The sequence below is a fragment of the Brachycentrus maculatus genome, unplaced genomic scaffold (assembly GCF_059751285.1).
Source record: "Brachycentrus maculatus isolate JH-2025_06_01 unplaced genomic scaffold, ASM5975128v1 h1tg000087l, whole genome shotgun sequence".
Taxonomy (NCBI): Eukaryota; Metazoa; Arthropoda; class Insecta; order Trichoptera; family Brachycentridae; genus Brachycentrus; species Brachycentrus maculatus.
The window spans coordinates 945,623-966,253 of NW_028280841.1; the positions used below are offsets into that span (position 1 = coordinate 945,623).

Sequence of the window (20,631 nt, forward strand, 5' to 3'; positions counted from 1 at the left end):
TCTCGAAATAATATACAATTTCATTTATTGATTCGGCAGTCACTTCATAGTAATATCTATCCGTTTTTAATTTAATTTCACTTGATAAATACCACTATTTCTTAAAATCTATTGTGACACGTGTTTCGATGCATTCCGCATCATTTTCATCATCACAGTGCTTGAAAATGATACGGAAAGCATTGTAACATGTGTAAGAATAGATTTTAAGAAATAGTGGTATAACCAAGTGAAATTTAAATTGAAAATTAAGTAAAAATTTTAACGTGTTTAACTCGAATTATCCAAAAAGCTCTTTTTGTAAATATTTATATGGCGGATATCCAAATGTCAGTAATGTGTACACCAAGGTAAAGTAAATATTTTATTTTTAATTAAAAAATATGTTTGAATCCGTACTAAATAAATTATCCGTTGTTTACGCATACATTAGACTATCATTAGATTATTTTACTGACTACGTCAATGCGATGCTGCTTATTTGTGAATAAAGATTTGAACACACTCAAAATATTGTGTATAAAATAACCGGTCAAATAATAAGTTGAATAAATATTTTTGTCCGCCTCCGTAGTGTAATGGTCAGCACGCTCGGCTACCGTTCTGGAGGTCCCGGGCTCGATTTTTATTTCGATATTTATTAACTATTACCCTGGACTGGTTGCTGAAGCGGAGGGCTGATCACCTTTCCTTCATGTGTAAACGATCAAGATAACACTGCGTTATATGACGCAGTGCCCTATGCACCATTGGGGTGCTGATAAGGGTTTTATTATTAAAATGATGTAAATTTTATTTTGACTTAAAACTAGTCATACCATCTGCGCCAAAGTTATTTAATTCGCTGCCCGTAACCATTAAGAATTCCAGTGTGCGTCGATGGTTGCTTCTCGTTGGAAGGGACAAGGTAGAAAGTGAGTTAATTAAAGTCCAGGTGTAATTATTTTTTGTAAAACCTTTATACTGTAAATTGTCATTGTATGTATGTAATGTATATAATCTAATAATGAAAAAAAAAAATTAAAATTAAAATTGTATTAACATGAAAGTATTTTGGCTCAACACAGGCCATGCCTAAAGAGCCGTAATACATATCCTCCTCCTTTCAAGAACGTCATAAATCAAAAAACTTGATTTTTCAGTAGAACGTTTTTAAAGTTTAAAAATACAATACAATGTATTAAAAATAAATATCAAGCCACTTATTGAACTTTTTGCTGTGCAACATATCTTTTTAAACGAAATCTCCTGAAAAATCAATATTTTTTTATATATGACGTTGTTGAAAGGAGTGAGCGATATATATATATATATATATATATATATATATATATATATATATATATATATATATATATATATATATATATATATATTTTAAGAAACAGAAGAATAAAAAGAAGAATTCTTCTTCTTTTTCTACGCTAAGAAAAAGAAGAAGAATAATTTTCTGTAAACTTATTAATTTTTACAATAAATGAAACCACTCTACGCCTCTGCTCTGTAATGAAGTACAATAGTTTCTTTCATACATCAAAAAATATTTATTTATTTATTTACTACATATTACGGTTGGAGATTACACATAGGAGATAAAGAGATTGTATATTGATGTAAACAATTTCGCATATTTGGGACGTATGTTTTCTACGGATGAAAAGATTGACAAAGATATAGAAAGGATAGTGAATGGTGCAATGAAATCAGTTATAGCAACCTTTCAGCGAAAGCCAAACTGGTAGTAAACAATGGAGTTTTGGACACTCAAAATGTTTTACATAATTTAATGAAAATATCGGACTTACCTCTTGTTTTATGATATCCATTTTTATAGAATTCATTTTCGTTTTTTTTTAATCGAAAATGGCGCTGGTCTCTCTTGTGCTGTATTGATTCAATTTCACATTTTATTATTTTATTTTATTTTTTGATTCACACTTCACATATAATATCACAGAATTTTATTCACATTTATTTTTTAAAAATATTATTTGATATTTAAATTTTCATATTCATATAATATTCGTTTTTAAAAAAAAATGTCCATTGTTTTTTTGTATATTGTAGAACTTCGTATTATTGCCCGTATTCACATGTCCTAGTATATTAAATAAATAAAAATAAAATTGTATATATATATATATATATATATATATATATATATATATATATATATATATATATATATATATATATATATATATATATATATATATATATATATATATATATATATATATATATATATATATATATATATATATATATATATATATATATATATATATATATATATATATATATATATATATATATATATATATATATATATATATATATATATATATATATATATATATATATATATATATATATATATATATATATATATATATATATATATATATATATATATATATATATATATATATATATATATATATATATATATATATATATATATATATATATATATATATATATATATATATATATATATATATATATATATATATATATATATATATATATATATATATATATATATATATATATATATATATATATATATATATATATATATATATATATATATATATATATATATATATATATATATATATATATATATATATATATATATATATATATATATATATATATATATATATATATATATATATATATATATATATATATATATATATATATATATATATATATATATATATATATATATATATATATATATATATATATATATATATATATATATATATATATATATATATATATATATATATATATATATATATATATATATATATATATATATATATATATATATATATATATATATATATATATATATATATATATATATACTTCCTCATCATTTATCGTTCACTTTGTGTAAAACTACTTAAAAGCTCTACTTCACGACTGCCGTTTTCGGAATAATGATATCAGGTCAAATATGGTCAATAGTTGACCTAGCGAGGGAATGGTTATTCCGAAACTGGTAGTCGTGAAGTGTATTTAATGATGAACTTGAATTGTAATAATAAGTGCATAAAAGAGATTGGGCCATTCCTCACCTCTTGTATCCAACCTTCACCTAGTTATCATGATCGTTATTCTATTAAATTATCGTCATTTCGTATTCCAAGTGCATAAATTGAATGTAAACGCAGCTGCGTATCGTTACCCCTGACGAAATTTCCAATGACAAAAGTAGAAATTTGTTTAAAACTCTATATTTCTAACATTTCTCTATGCTTTCCTTCATCAAAGAAACCTTTGAAAAAATTGTGTTTTTTAGTACAATTAGATAATTGTTTACAACATTTTGAGTGTGTCCAAATACTTGTTCACAAAATCTGGATTATCTCCAATCGCAGGAGTTAATTTTCATTATTGGTTTCATTATTGATTGGTTCAAACCAGCCTATGACGGTCGTCAGCCCCGTAAATGCCCAGACTTTCATATTCTTCTTCATCTTTGATGAGATGTCAAAAAATAATACAGGTAATTGTTATTTTATTTATTGTTTCGGCATTAACTTTGTGGTAAAACATGTTACAATGATTAAAGAAAACACTTCGTTTTTACCACTTGAGTTTTATTATAGACTACATGTTTCAGAAGTTAAACTTCCATCATTCAGGTCTATTGGTCTATATCTATATCATATATCTATTGGTCTATTGGTCTATATCATCATCCAGATAATTGTTATTCACCTTTTTGGATATTCCTCGAAAGACACCTAAATGAAGACCCAAAAATGCATGGATGTTATAGAGGGACAACATGATTTGAAGGCATGGCCTAGGTGACGTTGTCCAGGATAGAAGGATCTACAAACTGAGGACGAGGAGAGCTGACCCCAACAGTCTACAAAGACGATAATTTGGGATGTAGCCAGGAAGAAAAAGATTGTGCATCGTTCTTGTCTCTGAATTTACGCGATACTAATATTAAAAATTACGATAAATTGTAGTTCAATGTCAGTCGAACACGCGTGACATAACAGGGCTACGTTTTTGTCTGTCGTTTGTTACGCTAATAATAATCGTTAATCACTTTTGTAGAATGACCCAGTGGTATTTTTAAACTCAGGTTTTAAATTCAACGCGCAGCGGTTTAAAATAAACCCAATCTCGTCATTTAAAACCACAAAATGTGATCACGTTTTACCGGTTTTTACAGTGAATTAATAGTGGACGATAAACGCATTAAAACTAATAAAATAACAACTGTGTAGTTTTTTCCACATAAATTTATTCATATTTATGTGGAAAAAACTATATAGTTTTTTTTAATTAAATACTTGAATATACCACTTTAATGAGTTTTATTTACAATGATTAAAGAAAACACTTCGTTTTTTACCACTTGAGTTTTATTATAGACTACATGTTTCAGAAGTTAAACTTCCATCATTCAGGTCTGTATTTTCATCATCAAGCATCTGTAAGTTTTTGAAACTAGTCGTATATATAAATAAAACTCAGTAAAGTGGTACATTCAAGTGTTTAATTTTAATAAAATAACCGATGTCATTCCACAAAGTTAATGCCGAATCAATAAATAATATAGTTGTTATTTTACTATATAAAAGTCCATGAAATGTCAGCACAAAACTAAAACTATTTTTTTATTTTTTGTTTGTAAATAAAAATAAGACTTGACACTGTCAGCAACATCCTTTTACTGGGTGACTGCCAAATATATATTTTTTTTTTAAATATGAAATAAAAAATATACGAAATATTATATTTGACGCGATATTACGTCTATTCTATAATTTTTTTCAACAATGATTTTTAACAATAAAGGAATTGTATTTTATTTGCATCGAAAGATGTGTCACTATGGATTTTAAGAAAAAGTGGTATTTACCAAGTAAAATTAAAATCAAAATATGATATACCACAAAGTGACTGCCGAATCAATTCTGATCGAGGTAAGATCTATCGATCTCAAACTAAAATATGGAACAAAGGCAAAGTAAAGGAATGGGAACAAGAGTTAATACTATGAAAATTGTTAAAAAAAAAAATCTTTATTTTTTTTGGGTGTATTGTTAAAATAGTTAATATATTATTTTAAATAAATAAAATATATGTAAAAAAAAACTCCACCGACAAGACACATAAGGCAGAGAGAATAGAACGCCACACCACTCTGTTTTTGCAAACATTCTTCGCCTCTTCCACGTTCATGCATCTCCTCATACATATCCGCCAATTATTTCGACTCCTTACCGCTTTCAAGTATTTGACATACCCGATCGTGCCAAGTTTTTCTCGGACTTCCTCTGCTTCTTTTTCTGACTAAAATTGTACGTTTAATTAAATTATTTATTTAAATAACAAATAAATGTTTATTTTTTTTATTTATTTATGAGATTTCTGAATATTTGAACTAAAATTTCCCTTATTGAATGTGGTCTGTGTGGTGTGTACTAGAAGTTCAGTTGAATGGGCGTTCTGGCAAGCTGGGGGCCAGTACAATGGAGTGTTATGATATTATTAGAAACTTGTTTATTTTAGTTTAAGATGTGTTTACTTCGAATCTGTTTTATTTCACCTACATACGCTCTCTTCACTCCTTCAACTGTGATTCTACCTCAGATTACACAGGTAACCATTCTGTGCCCGATTACTTTTTTCATAATTTTTTTCATGGAAACATTTATTTGTTAAATGTACATATCGCTCACTCCTTTCAACAATGTCATATATCAAAAAACAAGATTTTTCAGGAGAACGGTTTTAAAGTTTAAAAATATAATACAATGTATTAAAAATAAATATCAAGCCACTTATTGAACTTTTTACTGTGCAACAGATCGTTTTAGGTAAAACCTGAAGGTTTTTTCTGCATTTGAAAAATATTAAGTATTTTTCAAAAAATAATTAAACAATACCTTATCTTCAAAATGCAAAACAACCCCTTCTGCCCTGTAGCGGGTAAATATTAAGTTTAAAATATGCCTTTTTTGCTGGGATATAGTACATTTTCTGGGCACTCCGAAAACAGGCACAACTGAAAATTGACAATTTTTTATTTATGACATTCTTGAAAGGAGTGAGCGATATGTGTATTTATATAAATATATTTAATACGCATACAGTGGAACCTCGGTATCCGTTCCAGATCATGAGACTTATACCAAATAGGACGTATACTAAACGCATTTTTCCCGTAAGAAATAAATGGAAAATGATAAATTCTTTAAAATAATATTTTAAAAAATATAAAAAAATATGATATAGGTATATGCCATATATAAACATTGGCGTAGTTATATAAAATAATTTTAACACTGCTTAATACTAAAATAGATAAACGTGGAATTTGGATTAAAATAATGGTAAATTTAAACAAAATGTTGAACGAAATTTATAATACATACAACTAAATAAAGACAACAAAAAGTCTTCATTTATTATCTCTGCCTATCCCTGCGGAAGCGGCGTGATGGTTAATTATGCTGAGTCAGTTCTTTAGTTTTTTTCTTGATAGTTTTCGCGTTGTATAGAACTGACCCGCCGTCTTTAAATAAATAGTTTGTAAACATATCATCGCACAACACCTGCTCGCTTGGTTATGGATCATCTCGAAATACATGATTATGGAGCAGTTAATACTCTGATATATTGTAGTCAATACGGAAAGGCGTTATCCGCATATCGCTCACTCCTTTCAAGAACGTCATAAATCAAAAATCGTCAATTTTCAGTTGTGCATGTTTTTGTAATGCCCAGAAAATGTACTATATCCCAGCAAAAGCGGCATATTTTTAACTCAGTATTTACTCGCTACAGGGCAGAAAGTGTTGTTTTTGCATTTTGAAGAAAAGGTATTGTTTAAATATATTTTTAAATATACTAAATATTTTTCAAATGGAGATAAAACCTTAAGGTTTTACCTAAAAAGATCTGTTGCACAGTAAAAAGTTCAGTAAATGGCTGGATATTTATTTTTAATACATTGTATTATATTTTTAAACTTTAAAAACTTTCTTCTGAAAAATCAAGTTTTTATTTTATTATGACGCTCTTGAAAGGAGTGAGCGATATGACAGCCGTCAGATGGAAGTATTTTCGACCTTCCAGATCAACAAACATTGGATTTGTTGTCCAACACTCCCAGCCTAGAGAGACAACTGCTTCTTCTCAGTCTGCAAGTCTTTGGGAAAAGATGGTTTAGGAAATTATCTACTGGGCTAAGACACATTTTAGGCATAAAAAAACTCAAAAAGAGTGTACTATGCCATTTCACTATTTACATGGCATCGTCGGATGGGAATAACGCCTTGAACCCTATCAAAACAATTCAGACAACAATCATTAAAGTCATTTTGAAAAGAAGAAAAAACCTATCCAACAAATTTCCCAAAAGTAGAAAACCTTTTTTTTTTAAATCAGCAATTCTTCAGCTATTTAAGGGTGAAAATACTTGAATCTAAAGACAAGTTCATCTTCGAGATACGAAAATAACTTTACAATACCAAAATGCAATACCAAACAATTCCAACAGAACTTAAATATTTGGGAACTAATATAAAAACTTCAATAACTTTCCTACAGATATACAAAAAATTGAAGATACTAAATAGCTAAAAAATAAATTAAATGAATTTTATAGACGTTAATCGAAGAAAAAATCGCAGTATAAAAATATTTTTTTAAAAATTATATCACCAACAAACATAAACAATAAATAATAAAGTGTAAGTCCCTCTCCAAGCACAAGAGCTTAGTCTCTTTATTGGAGAGAACAGCATAATTAATTTTAATATTGTAAAGTAGAAATTCTTAGAAAATTAATTAAATTATATTTAAAAAACCCTTGTAACTATATTAAATAAATAAAACGAAAATGTTTGGTAGGATCGCTTTCGTAGCTCAGGTTGCTTGGTATTCCTCCTTACGACTTGGGTTTGGGGATGGGTATAGAGGGAGGTTGGCCTGTCGGTGCGGGTAATTTCCTAGTAGGGTTACTGACCTTCCTAACGCTGTCACACTGGCCGTTAGAACATGCTGGTGGACTGTACACGCTAGTTACCATTAACTTACATACCCCGCTGACAGTGATAGGGACAATTGAAAGCATTAGTAATCATTTTTATCTTTTATCGTGAAAAACTTTGCATGATTGATTCAATACCCATATAAGTTTTTTTTTAATGGATGGGTCCGAATGAAAACCAAGAGTTTCTATTCCCAACTTTGAAAGTCCGCAAATCTCGACTAACCTCTTAAGAATTTAAAAGCTTAACTATCAATAATTAATCATTATTACCGTTACTTATTATACTGTATTATGACGCGTGTTTCGACGCAGTCAACATAATAATCTTACACTTTAAAATCATTCATGAAAACACGTGTTGTGCGATGATATGTTTACAAATTATTTATTTAAAGACGGCGGGTCAGTTTTATACGCAACAAAGATTTTAAAAAAATAACTAGATCTAATTCAACATAAGTAACTGGCTAACCATGTAGCCGCTTCCCCGCAGGGGTAGGCAGAGAGTATAGAACGCTACACCAATCTGTCTTCGCAAATATTCTTCGCCTCTTCGGATTCGTGCATCTCATCATACATACCCGCCGATTATTCGAACTCCTGACCTGACTGCTTTCAAATAATTGATCATGCCAAGTTTTGCTCGGTCTTTCTCTGCTCCTACTTCCAATTACATTCGCCTCACTCATTCGATTCACATGTACAAACCATCTCAATATACCATTCTTAATTTTAACAGTAATGATTATCAAGGCATTCATTCCCTATTTCACCACTTGAACATCTATCATATATCGTTATGCCACGCATTCGTCTGAGAGAACGTATGCATTCAGTCTACTTTCATCCTTCTTATGTCAAATGCATGCTTCAATTCCATACATTAACACTCAATTTTTTTTTATTTGGCCCGCGTAGTGCAATGGTTATCGCGTTTAGCTACCGTGTTGGAAACCCCAGGTCCGATTCCCAGGAGGGGTCTGAATAAATATTAGTGATTTCTCGCTCTAATATTTATTTAATATTACCCCGAACTGGTACCTGAAGCGCAGGACTGATCACCTTCCCTTCATGTGAGTAACGATCATGATAACACTGCGTGAATGCGATGCAGTGCCCTATGCACCATTGGGTGCAGATATTGGCTAGAAGAAGAATAATATAGATATATCTGATACTAAGTTTATCTGATACTGTGCCCTATGCACCATTTGATACGGCCAGAATAAGAAGAAAAATAAAATCTTATCTCACGCACTTTCTCAATGTTGACCAATTATTGTATCTAGTATATTTACTAATTTTGGTACTTTGTTGGCAAAATTTAGCACTTTATCGGTAATACTTGGCACTTTGCAGGCAATACTTAGCACTTTGATGACAATACTTAGCACTTTGATGACAATACCTAACACTTTATCGGTATTACTTGGCACTTTATCAGTAATACTTGGCACTTTGTCGGCAATATTCGGCACTTTGCTGACAATACTCGGCACTTTGTCGGCAATACTCGGCACTTTGTCGGCGAAACGTGTCGCTTCGGCAATTTTTAGCGGTCGGAATTCGTGTTGGAGCGATTTTAGATCGAATCCGCACGTCCGTTCCCGCGCGCTGGCTATTATAATGTACGGCGGAATGGTCAAACGAGATTTCCCACCAGTTTACATTCGGCGTCTCTTAACCCGTTCTTACCCACATGAAAAAATATTGGGATTTTCCCACTTTTAAAATGTGGTTCTTTATCGTCGAACATATTGTAGTTGTACAGGAGAAAGTGACCAAGTAACAAAACGCAAAATGTTCAGGAGGGCCATTAAGTGTTGAAAAGGCGAATGGTGAGCACATTGTCCTCTCAGGATCTATAAAAACTATGCTTCTCTGCGTTGTATGTAAGTTCCTACTGGAATCAACATCACACACGCACACACACACACAAAATATAGTGTTATATTACCATACCACAAAGTCAACAATGCTTTGTTGTGCAATATACAAAATTAATAACAACTAGTGCCGCCTCCGCCTCCGTAGTGTAATGGTCAGCACGCTCGGCTACCGTACTGGAGGTCCCGGGTTCGATTCCCAGGGAGGGTCGAATAAATATAAGTGATTTTTTCACTCTAATATTTATTCAATATTACCCTGGACTGGTACCTGAAGCGGAGGGCTGATCACCTTTCCTTCATGTGTTAATGATCAAGATAACACTGCGTTTATATGATGCAGTGCCCTATGCACCATTGGGGTGCGGATAAGGGTTTCATGTACTCATATTGTTTTTTACATATTTGACCAGTGGCAGGGCTTCGAGGTTATCAGACTGGTGTCCGCCCCCGTGGTGTAACGGTTAGCGCGCTCGGCTAACGTGCTGGAGGTCCCGGGTTCGATTCCCTGAGGGGGGGGGAGTTAAAATAAATATTAGTGATTTTACACTGATATTTATTCAATATTTACCCTATTTAAAACACACGTTGCTTCTTGCGCAGCCGTCCGCGTACTGAATTTTATATTTGAGATTACGCCCTTAAGCAATACGTTTGCTACAGTCGTCGGTTTTTAGTTGCATTAATTTTTTTTTTTTTTTAAGAATTCTACCGTTAGAGCTTTAAAGGGTTGACGTCATTCTTTTAACGCATTTAATTTACGTGTATCTTCAATTTAAAACTTAATTAAATTTCGTTATTTGTTTTTATTAAGTGTTTTTTTTTCATTTAAATCCTCACCGAGTCATATTAGTCTAATTAATTCACAGAATTTCCTTGTATTGGGACGACATACCTGCACACACATTGATTGACCTTGCCTTGTATGCATTTGTGTGTGTGGATCGGAGCCAGACGTGTATAACTCACAAAAAAAATATGGACCAAAAGTGAAATCTTTGTTTTCCACTAGACATCCCAGCAGCTTGTGTGATACGCTTGCGGGTTCCAACTATTATTTATTTATTTATCATTAGTCTTCTTATTATTTCGCACCCCAATGGTGCATAGGGCACTGCATCATATAAACGCAGTGTTATCTTGATCGTAAATACACAAAGGAAAGGTGATCAGCCTTCCGCTTCACGTACCAGTCCAGGGTAATATTGAATGTATATTAGAGTGAAAAAAAATCACTTATATTTATTTGACCTCCCCTGGGAATCGATCTCCAGAACAGTAGCCGAGCGTGCTGACCATTACACTATGGAGGCGACAAAAATAAATATTTATTCACTCTTATATTTATTTTTCTAATAATGATATATACTAGAATTTATTTTGACCCATCTGGGAATCGAACCTGGACCCACCAGCACAGTGACCAAATGCGCTAACCATCACACTATAGAGACAGACTTAAATGTCCAACCCGTCAATTTTACTTGTATTTTTTTTATTACATTGTATTATGGGTTAGACATGTCTGGCTTCCACAGATATTAGAACATGCCAGTGACGTACTTTTAGTATGTGAAATACTGGTTTTTCTTGAACAGCATTTCGCAATAAAGAACCACCTTAATATAGTCTCGAGAGACAACACGTACCTACGTAAATAATAATATAAAAAAGGTACACAAACTTATCATTCTAGGTATTTTTTTCCATTACAGTTTTCTTCTGTCTTTAGGTCTAGATACACATGCTTAACATGACCCCTGACCTGTTTAACATCTATGGGGAATACATCATGCGCAGGGCTCTCTACAAATGGAATGGAGGAGTGTCCATTGGTGGCGTAAAGCTGTCCAATATACGATATGCGGACGACACAACACTTTTGGCCAAAGACCCAAAAGAGATGGTAGATCTCCTTAAACGAGTAGAGATTGAGAGCAAGGCACTGGGACTAGAGATTAACCAAAGCAAGACCAAGATCATGATCATAGATCGATCTAAGAAGTTTGGTGATCTCGGGAACTCACTGGAAGGTTTAGAGATAATAAACGAGTTCCAGTTCCTTGGATCTCAAATCAGCAATGAAGGAACTTGTGAAGGAGAGATTAGACGTCGTATCGCCATCGCCAAAAGTGCCATGTCTAAGCTAGACAAAATCTGGAAAGACCGGGGTGTGAGTAACAACACCAAGATGAAGCTTGTCAGGAGCTTGGTCCACTCCATTTTTCTCTATGCTGCTGAAACATGGACTATAAAAGCAGCAGAAAGGAGAAAAATTGATGCCTTCGAAATGTGGTGTTGGAGGCGCATGCTTCGAATTCCATGGACAGCTAGACGCACCAATGAGTCCATTCGCCAGGAACTACGCTTGGATGGCTTGTCTCTGGCCAATATCTGTACCCGATGGATTCTCCAGTTCTTTGGACACGTTGCGCGTGGCAACGAGGATAGCCTGGAACGACTAGTTGTGATCGGTAGCCTGGAGGGAAAGAGAGGGAGAGGAAGATTCCCCACACGATGGACCGATCAAATTAAGGCAGCAGCAGGCACCTCAGTGGTTGGAGCGTTACGTGCAGCGCAGTCAAGGGATAACTGGAGAAGAGTCATTGCTTCTGCAAGGGTCACAACCCTCAGCAATGAGGATTAAGACGGAGAAGAACACATGCTTATTATTGGCACAAAAGCATGCTATTATTGAGCAATTGCATTGGGCACTGCATCGTATAAACGCAGTGTTATCTCGATCATTAAAACTTCATGTTTGCGTATATTTATAAAAACTTCTTACCTAGAAAACAAAATCCTTTAACCACCCTTGTTAATTCCTCTCCTTTCCCTCTCCTTCCTGCTAAATCTATTATTTTATATAATACCCTTTTTTTTGTTTAATCTCTGAATGTTTTTAATAGTTTTATAACATAAATGTGGAATTGTTTAATTGGCTTTTTTTTTAACATAACTATTTTTTGTTAATGTAATGTAATGTTTATTTTTGTTAATGTAACCATTGTTTATTATGTCATTTTTTATATGTAAGCTGTACAATTCCCGAATAAATAAAATTATTTTTTATTTTTTTTTTTTTTTATTCATTTAATATATTTACATTTTTATTTATAACATAATACATTTGAATCATTTATACATATGGAGAACTTTTATATTTCGATTCGCTGTGCCTCTCCATAAAAGAGTCTGTGCTCTTGTGCTTGGAAAGGGACTTACACTCGTGGTTTAATGTTATATAAGAAAAGATATAATAGTAGTTCATAGTTCATTTTTATAGTATTCATAGTTCATTTCTATAGGTCCTTTTAAAAACGATAGATAGAAGTTTGACTGTATATGAATTATCCAAAACATTTATTATTATTATGCATTTATAATTAAATAACCCTTATTGTGTGGTTTCCAGCTTGGAGCAGACGGAGCCAACTCCAAGGTCAGAGGCAAGATGGGCGTCCAGTACATCTCCTGGCAGTACGACCAGATGGGAGTGGTGGCCACCCTACAACTGGCAGAGGTACACTTTCTGTTCCTTTCTTCATCTCCCCTCTCCTAGCTCTGCGGCAGCTCTAACCTTGTCGACATTGAAGCCCGCATGCCGGATCAGATACATGGGCTCCAACCTTCCTGTAGGACCCGCACTTTAAACTAAAAAAATTTTAACTCATATATCGTAGTCGTACAGGAGAAAGTGACCAACTGACAAAATGTAAAATGTTCAGGAGGGCCATCTAAAGGTGGAGACTGACCAGAGCATTTCGTCGTAACATAACGTCGTAACATCGCTCGCGGCGAGCATCACCGAGCATCCGAAACTATGGACGGAGCGGCCGGCTCGGTGTACTGACTGCCTGAATGCTCGCATCGTAACGTGTTACGTTACGACGAAATGCTCCGGTCAGTCTCCACCATAAGTCACTTTTGCTTGGCGAGAAAATAAACATCAACGCAGTTAGTCATTTTTTACAAATCAATATATTATACTTCCAAGTTTAAAATCCTTTGGGATTTTTTCCAGGGCAATATTAAGCTAGTAAGATATCAAATAGACAATGATCACGTTTTTGTAAAAAATGCACTTGGTCACTTTCTCCTGTATGACTACGATATATGATATAATTCATGTCACTTCATGTGGAGTTAGCGACAGTATCTATGGTTGATTCAAGTATACTTTTCATTTTAGTAGTGACCTTTTTCAATGTATGCAAAAATCCTTACCAAATTATTTTACATACTGGGAGACAACTGAAAACATGATTTTTATTTTTTGCTTATAATTTGACTTCTAGTGTGTGTATCTTAACACATTTTTGTCAAGTGGTGCCTCTGCCTCCATGGTGTAATCGTTAGCGCGTTTAGCTACCGTGCTGAAGGTCCCAGGTTCGGTGGGGGGTAAAAATAAATGTTACTTATTTTACACTCTAATATTTATTTAATAGTACCCTGGCCTGGTGCCTGAAGCGCAGGAATGATCACCTAGCCTTCACTTAATTAACAATCGAGAAAACACTGCGTCAATACAATACAGCGCCCTATGCATTATTGGGTGCAAACAAGGGTTGGAGCGTGTCCTGCTCTCTACCAACAGTATGTAAAAGACGCTTTTAAGTGTTTCCCGCAAACAGTGTGTTAATTGGAAAGAGATTTGAGTTATGATGTAATTGTTTTTGCTAACTGCAATGATTATACAATGTTCCAGGATACGGAGAACACGACGGCCTGGCAGCGCTTCCTGCCCGCGGGGCCCGTGGCGCTGCTCCCCCTGGGCCCCCGCCACAGCTCCCTCGTGTGGACCACGAGCCCCCGCCAAGCCAAGGACCTGCTGCAGCTGCCTCCCCAGGACTTCATCGACGCTCTGACCCATGCCCTGGTATGAACACAACTCCTCATTTGATACATGGGCATTCTAAATCCACCTCGTTAAATCATTAAATAAGCATGCTTTCTTAACACATTGACTGGCAACTACGAGATAACTCTAGGATTGCGTTCTTTGCTAGGACGCCGACTAGGAGTTATCTTCTACTGTGTTTACTTGCCATATTTCTGCAGCTACAATAAAATTTCTAGTATATCAGTGCTAATATGGATACATGGCTTCTGGGAAGAGAACGAAAAATCAATACTGGCTTACATGAACAGAAAACTTACTAATAAATGAACAGAAAATATAATAATGTACTATAATTAGAGTTTTTACTAATATAATATGATCAAATCAATCAAAAAGCCTTCTTAGGACATCCGAAATGAAGACTCTAAGACCCATTCCAGGCCTAACACTTCACGACAGTTAAAAACTCAGAAATAAGAAAAATCTGCGACGTTGAAGATGTTGTGCGATGGGGAAGAGAAAGAAAACGTTTCTGGAGAAATTATGTGGGAAGAGCGAGACGGGATGGAGTGGTGAGGATAGCAGCGGACAGCAGCATAAGCGGGATCAGGCCCCCAGGAAGACCATCTAAACGATGGAGGGATAGCTGGTCTTCCACCTCCCAGGAGTGGACCGGAGAGTGACAGGACTTAGTGCTAGAAAAATAAGAAGAAGAAGATTAAATGAAATCAGCTTTTTAGCCCGGAATTCTGAAAATTGCCGTGGCAGTCAATGTGTTAACCACTTAACCCTTTGCCCAATTTGCCCGTACCACATACGGGCAAAAAAAGCGAGCCTTTGCAAATTTGCCTGTACCTGGTACAGGCGCAAATAACTGGACCTTTGCGAATTTACCCCGGATTTAACGAATGCACCTCGGTGAAGTTTTAAAATTCTCTTAAAAAATGCACCCCAGTGAAAGTTTAAAATTCTATTCTATTCATATGTGGATAATGGGTAGATCTGAAATAAATCGCATCATCCAGCCATGTCCATAATATTTTAATAAATTTTGTTAAATGTGCCTTCGCATGGAAAAACTCTGTGAGGGCACACTATTGTAATTTTATGTTTATGATGAAATAAATAAATAATAAATCAAATTATAAATAAAACACTTGTCTTTTACCACTTGAGTATTATATTGTAACAATTAGTTTCGAAAAGCTACAGATGCTTCCATCTACGGGTTTGAATATAAACTAACATTCATTAATCACACAATGCAACTCTTCAACAATAGCCTTCTCTCCTTGCAGCAGAAGACATATCCTCGCAGCCGGCTTGTGGACTCGGCCATGGGGGCCCTGGAGGCCCTGGTGGGGAAGCCCGGGCCCCGCCAGGTGCCCCCGCGGCTGCAGGAGGCCCACCAGCGGGCAGCCTTCCCACTGGGCTTTGGCCACGCCAGCCGGTACGTGGGGCCTGCCGTAGCTCTGATTGGGTAAGTCGATTCTGAAACATGGAGCATAAAAGCAGCAGAATGGAGAAAAATTTACGCAAAATTGGTGGGAATCGAATCCGCAACGTCAGCTTTGCAGTCGTGGGTCTACCCAACTGCGCCACAATGCCTGTCGATAGTGTTTAGGATTAATTAGCCTTGGGGAAGAAGCTGTTCGTTTCGAAACCGGTCGACGTTATAATTAAATTATAATAAGATATAAAGTGCCATGTCTATGCTAGACTAAATCTGGAAAAACCAGATCCACTCTTTGATGCACTCCATTTTTCTCTATACTGGTTACGTTTTGGTGCGATTTAATGAATTCATATTGGTTTAACGGGATTGGTCATGTTTTGTTGCAACTTTAATTAAGATTTCGATAGAATACAGTAAACAGAACAGATTTGCATTTAAAGGATTGTTTTGTGCAATATTGGAAATGTAACTTTTTGTGAGCACCTCCACATTTTCCTCTTGAAGTCACCCTCACCGATGTGTAAAAGAATTTGCAAAGAGAGACGGTTAGTCTGTCACCCAATCGGCAGCTATGAAGCTCTTCAAATCATTCCACGTTGATCTTACTTGTATGTGAATATTCTGTTCATGAAACTAAATTATATTTACAACATTTTGAGTGTGTCCAAATACTTATTCACAAAATAATCTCCAATTACAGGAGTTATTTTCATATTATTTTTTGACAAATAAATTATCTGGTCAAATTTTAAGCTTAAATAATAAAAATGAAAATGGTATTTTCTGGCGTTTCTCATGTGTGTGATTGTAATCCATGATTCGGACCTCTCATACTAATATAAGAGTTTCTGCTTAGTAAAAAGCTTCTTTACATCTCACCAATAGATGTCTCTAGTGAAGTTCTAGTGATTCAAGAACAAGGTTTCTAAATTGGTTCTTTTATATAGAACTTCCAAGAATTTGAGTAGTCAATAATGGATAGAATTGATAAATGTTACACGTGTGTAAAGTGATCACTTAAACCAGCCTATGACGGTCGTCAGCCCCGTAAATGCCCAGACTTCCATATTCTTCTTCATCTTTGATGAGATGTCAAAAAATAATATAAATTATATTTACTGTTTTTTTACAAGGACATTGTTTAAAATGAGTCACCATTTCAGAGATGCCGCCCATCGCGTGCATCCTCTAGCAGGGCAGGGAGTGAACCTGGGATTCGGAGACGTGGTGGATCTGGTCCATATCTTGGCTGACGCAGTCTACTCGGGCAGCCAACTCGGTAATTTTTAGTATAATTTTTTTTTTATTATGTTTAACCTTTTCCACTCTGACCATTTTTTCTCATAACTGATCAGCTACTGTGATCAAAAAAATGTGACGTTTTTCTACCATTAAAATAAATATTTTGGTTCCTGTCTGGAATTTCGGGACACTGTCTGGCAATTCGTATGACCATTCGTTTTATAACTGAAATTGAAAGTGTAACTATCAAAAAATTTTGAAATATAATAGCTCCACAAAACGAAAAAAATGGGTATCCTTGTAGAAACGTCATAAATGAAGGATAACGACTGACTGTCCCAAAAAAATATTAGCGTATGACAAATATTCTATCACCCAAAATGATAATCTGTTTTTCCTAGATTATATCTGAGTAATAGAAAGTTTTATTGAAGAAATGTTGGTTGATTCAATATGTTGCGATGATAAACCCCATTCATCGGAAATATTTTTTGGTAGCATATATATACATATATATAGGGTGATAGAGAAATCAATGATTCAACTTATACCTGCGCCGGGCCAGACATTGTGGCCCACGGAGCTGCCTACTAGAATCATACGGGCCAGATTGTCTGGCCTACAGAGTGGTAAGAGTTAACATTCCTTTCCATGTAAAAAATGCACCTTCTCTGATAACTTTTAAGAAAAGTCACTATCTGAGATATTACTATCATTAGAATCCTAACTGTCCATCAAACCTCATCCCTTAGTTTTCCCTCTACCTTCTTCCATTGCCTTTCTCATTATCATCAATTTGTAATTTTCATAAATATGTATTATAATGTAAACCAGTTGCTTAATTAATACAACAGTATATTATAATTTTTGATTTATTATACTTTATATTCAAGCACTATCTACCCTCTGATTGCAAACAGCTAAATAAGGTATCAAACGTTTTGACCAATATTACTAGTCTGTTTTTGGTTCTTTAGTAAAAGTAAGCAAATAGAACGCTTATAAGCATCTCCCGCTCTCTCCCAGTAGTATGTAAAAGACGCTTGCTTTTAAGCGTTTCCCACAAACAATGTATTTCGATTTGATGCACCATTTGTATTTATTTACATTGGCAGGTGACAAAAGTCAGTTATTGAGGTACGAGACTCAACGCCAGCGCCACGTGTTTCCGACCGCCGTGGTCATAGACAGCCTACAGAAGCTCTACTCGCATGACAACACTCCCGTAGTCCTGCTCAGGAGCTTGGGACTCCAGATCACACACGCGCTCACTCCCCTCAAGGTGAGCATACATTCCGGATAGACGTCTGGAGGCCAATGTTATGAGAGAAGCAATTTTATTGGACTTCAGACAACTATAGCTATACATTCCGAATTGATGTCTGAAGGCCAGTATTATAAAAGACGCAGTTTTATTGGACTTCTGATATCTGTAGCAATACATTCTGAATATATGTCTGAAGGCCAATATTATAAGAGAAGTAGTTTTATTGGACTTCAGACATCTGTAGCAATACATTCCGAATTGATGTCTGAAGGCCAATATTATAAGAGAAGTAGTTTTATTGGACTTCAGACATCTGTAGCAATACATTACGAATTGATGTCTGAAGGCCAAGTATTATGTGAGAAGCAGTTTTATTGGACTTCGGACATCTGTAGCAATACATTACGAATTGATGTCTGAAGGCCAGTATTATGAGAGAAGCAGTTTTATTGGTCTTCAGACATCTTTAGTATCATAGTATCATCTAACTAACTAACTAGCTAACCATCACCCCGCTTTCTGCAAGGGTGGCCAAAGAGAATAGAACTCCACACCATTCTGTCTTTACAAACATTCTTCATCCCATAATTTTAATGAATGGATGTTTTGGTTTGTTTCAGAAAGCTATCATGAGTCACGCCATGGGATAATTCAGTATGGAGCTCCAACGTAGCTATGTAAATGTTAATATTTTTAAGTGATGTGTATTATTTGTTGATTTATGTTATTCAAGGAAACTCGCCAGTTAAGGATCGTAGAGTCTTCATCTCGGAGGTTCGAAGTCGAGATTTTGTTCTGGAAGTATCTGCTCTTGCCTCAATCCCATAAGTGGAGCTTGAGAAGCATAGAGCATGGAGGTCGTCTTCGGATTCTGCTATAATGAGGGCATCATCAGCGTAGCAGATATTGCCGATTCTTTTCCCGCCCAGTCGGTAACTCGGGTTCATATTGGCAACCTCTTCTATCAATTTATCCATAATCAAATTGAAAATAAATGGGCTGAGGCTGTCTCCTTGTCTGATTCCGACTGGAGTGGGAACTGAACTTGTGAGTTCGCCATCTGCTTTGATCCTTGTGTAGCTGTTGGTGTTTAGATCTTTTATAAGTTTCACAAAATTAGAGGGTATTTCTTTTTCATCGAGAATTTTAATGACATCCTTTAATCTGATTCAATTGAATGCTTTGGTAAGATCTACAAAGCAGAGGTAAGCTGTCTTATTGAACTCTATTGCTTTTTCAACTATTTGGCTAACAACAAAGATGGCGTCTGTTGAAGATCTGTTTTTTCTAAACCCCTGTTGTTCTTCTCTATTGGTGATTTGTCTTTGCAATTTATTTCTGACAATGGTGGTTGTAGTTTTAGAGCACAGCTAAGAAGAGTTTATGACTCGGTAGTTTCCAGGGTCTCTCTTATCACCTTCTTTGAATATGGGCACAGTTACTCTTGTTCGCCATTCTATTGGTATGTTACATGTTTCAAATATCTTTGATAAGGTTGTATATTTCTTTAAGTAATTTTAAGTGATGTGTATTATTTGTTGATTTATGGTATTCAAGGAAACTTTAATAATTAAAAAAATTATGAAATTAAAATGCCTTTTATTTAAGACTAACTAAACCCGACCACGCGTTGCTGTGGCGCGGACTGGTTAAATGGTAAAGAAAGGAAATACAAAGCACATATTTCTAATCTGTTTACTTTCACAATGCTCGTGAAGCAATGAATATATTTAAATTCATATTTTAAATATGAAAATCAATTAGGTCTACCAAGTAAGTCTTTTTGATGACGATAGATTTAAGTATACTAATCAGTGTTTGTCCGCCTCCGTAGTGTAATGGTCAGCACGCTCGGCTACCGCTCTGGAGGTCCCGGGTTCGATTCCCAAG

At 34.4% G+C, this 20,631-nt stretch overlaps 2 protein-coding genes across 3 annotated transcripts in view; one reads left to right on the plus strand and one right to left on the minus strand.

Moving 5' to 3' along the window:
* Nucleotides 1-9,677, minus strand: part of LOC148310798 (transient receptor potential channel pyrexia-like) — a 46,577-nt gene extending 36,900 nt beyond the window's left edge. Inside the window, exons 1-2 of one of the 2 annotated variants that reach the window (XM_088257767.1) lie at nt 9,435-9,677; nt 1,806-2,098 (exon numbers count right to left, since the gene is read on the minus strand). In XM_088257767.1, coding sequence (XP_088113893.1) covers nt 1,806-1,841 — 36 coding nt within the window. In that variant the 5' untranslated portion in view covers nt 1,842-2,098; nt 9,435-9,677. Of the gene's footprint in view, nt 1-1,805; nt 2,099-9,434 lie in introns of those variants that run through there. The other variant, XM_088257768.1, reaches the window with a different exon arrangement.
* Nucleotides 1-20,335, plus strand: part of LOC148310797 (ubiquinone biosynthesis monooxygenase COQ6, mitochondrial-like) — a 66,238-nt gene extending 45,903 nt beyond the window's left edge. The window contains exons 4-9 of the mRNA XM_088257769.1: nt 13,349-13,456; nt 14,642-14,812; nt 16,075-16,256; nt 17,396-17,511; nt 18,590-18,756; nt 19,362-20,335. Coding sequence (XP_088113895.1) covers nt 13,349-13,456; nt 14,642-14,812; nt 16,075-16,256; nt 17,396-17,511; nt 18,590-18,756; nt 19,362-19,391 — 774 coding nt within the window. The 3' untranslated portion in view covers nt 19,392-20,335. The remainder of the gene's footprint in view (nt 1-13,348; nt 13,457-14,641; nt 14,813-16,074; nt 16,257-17,395; nt 17,512-18,589; nt 18,757-19,361) is intronic.
* The last annotated feature ends 296 nt before the right edge of the window (nt 20,336-20,631 follow it).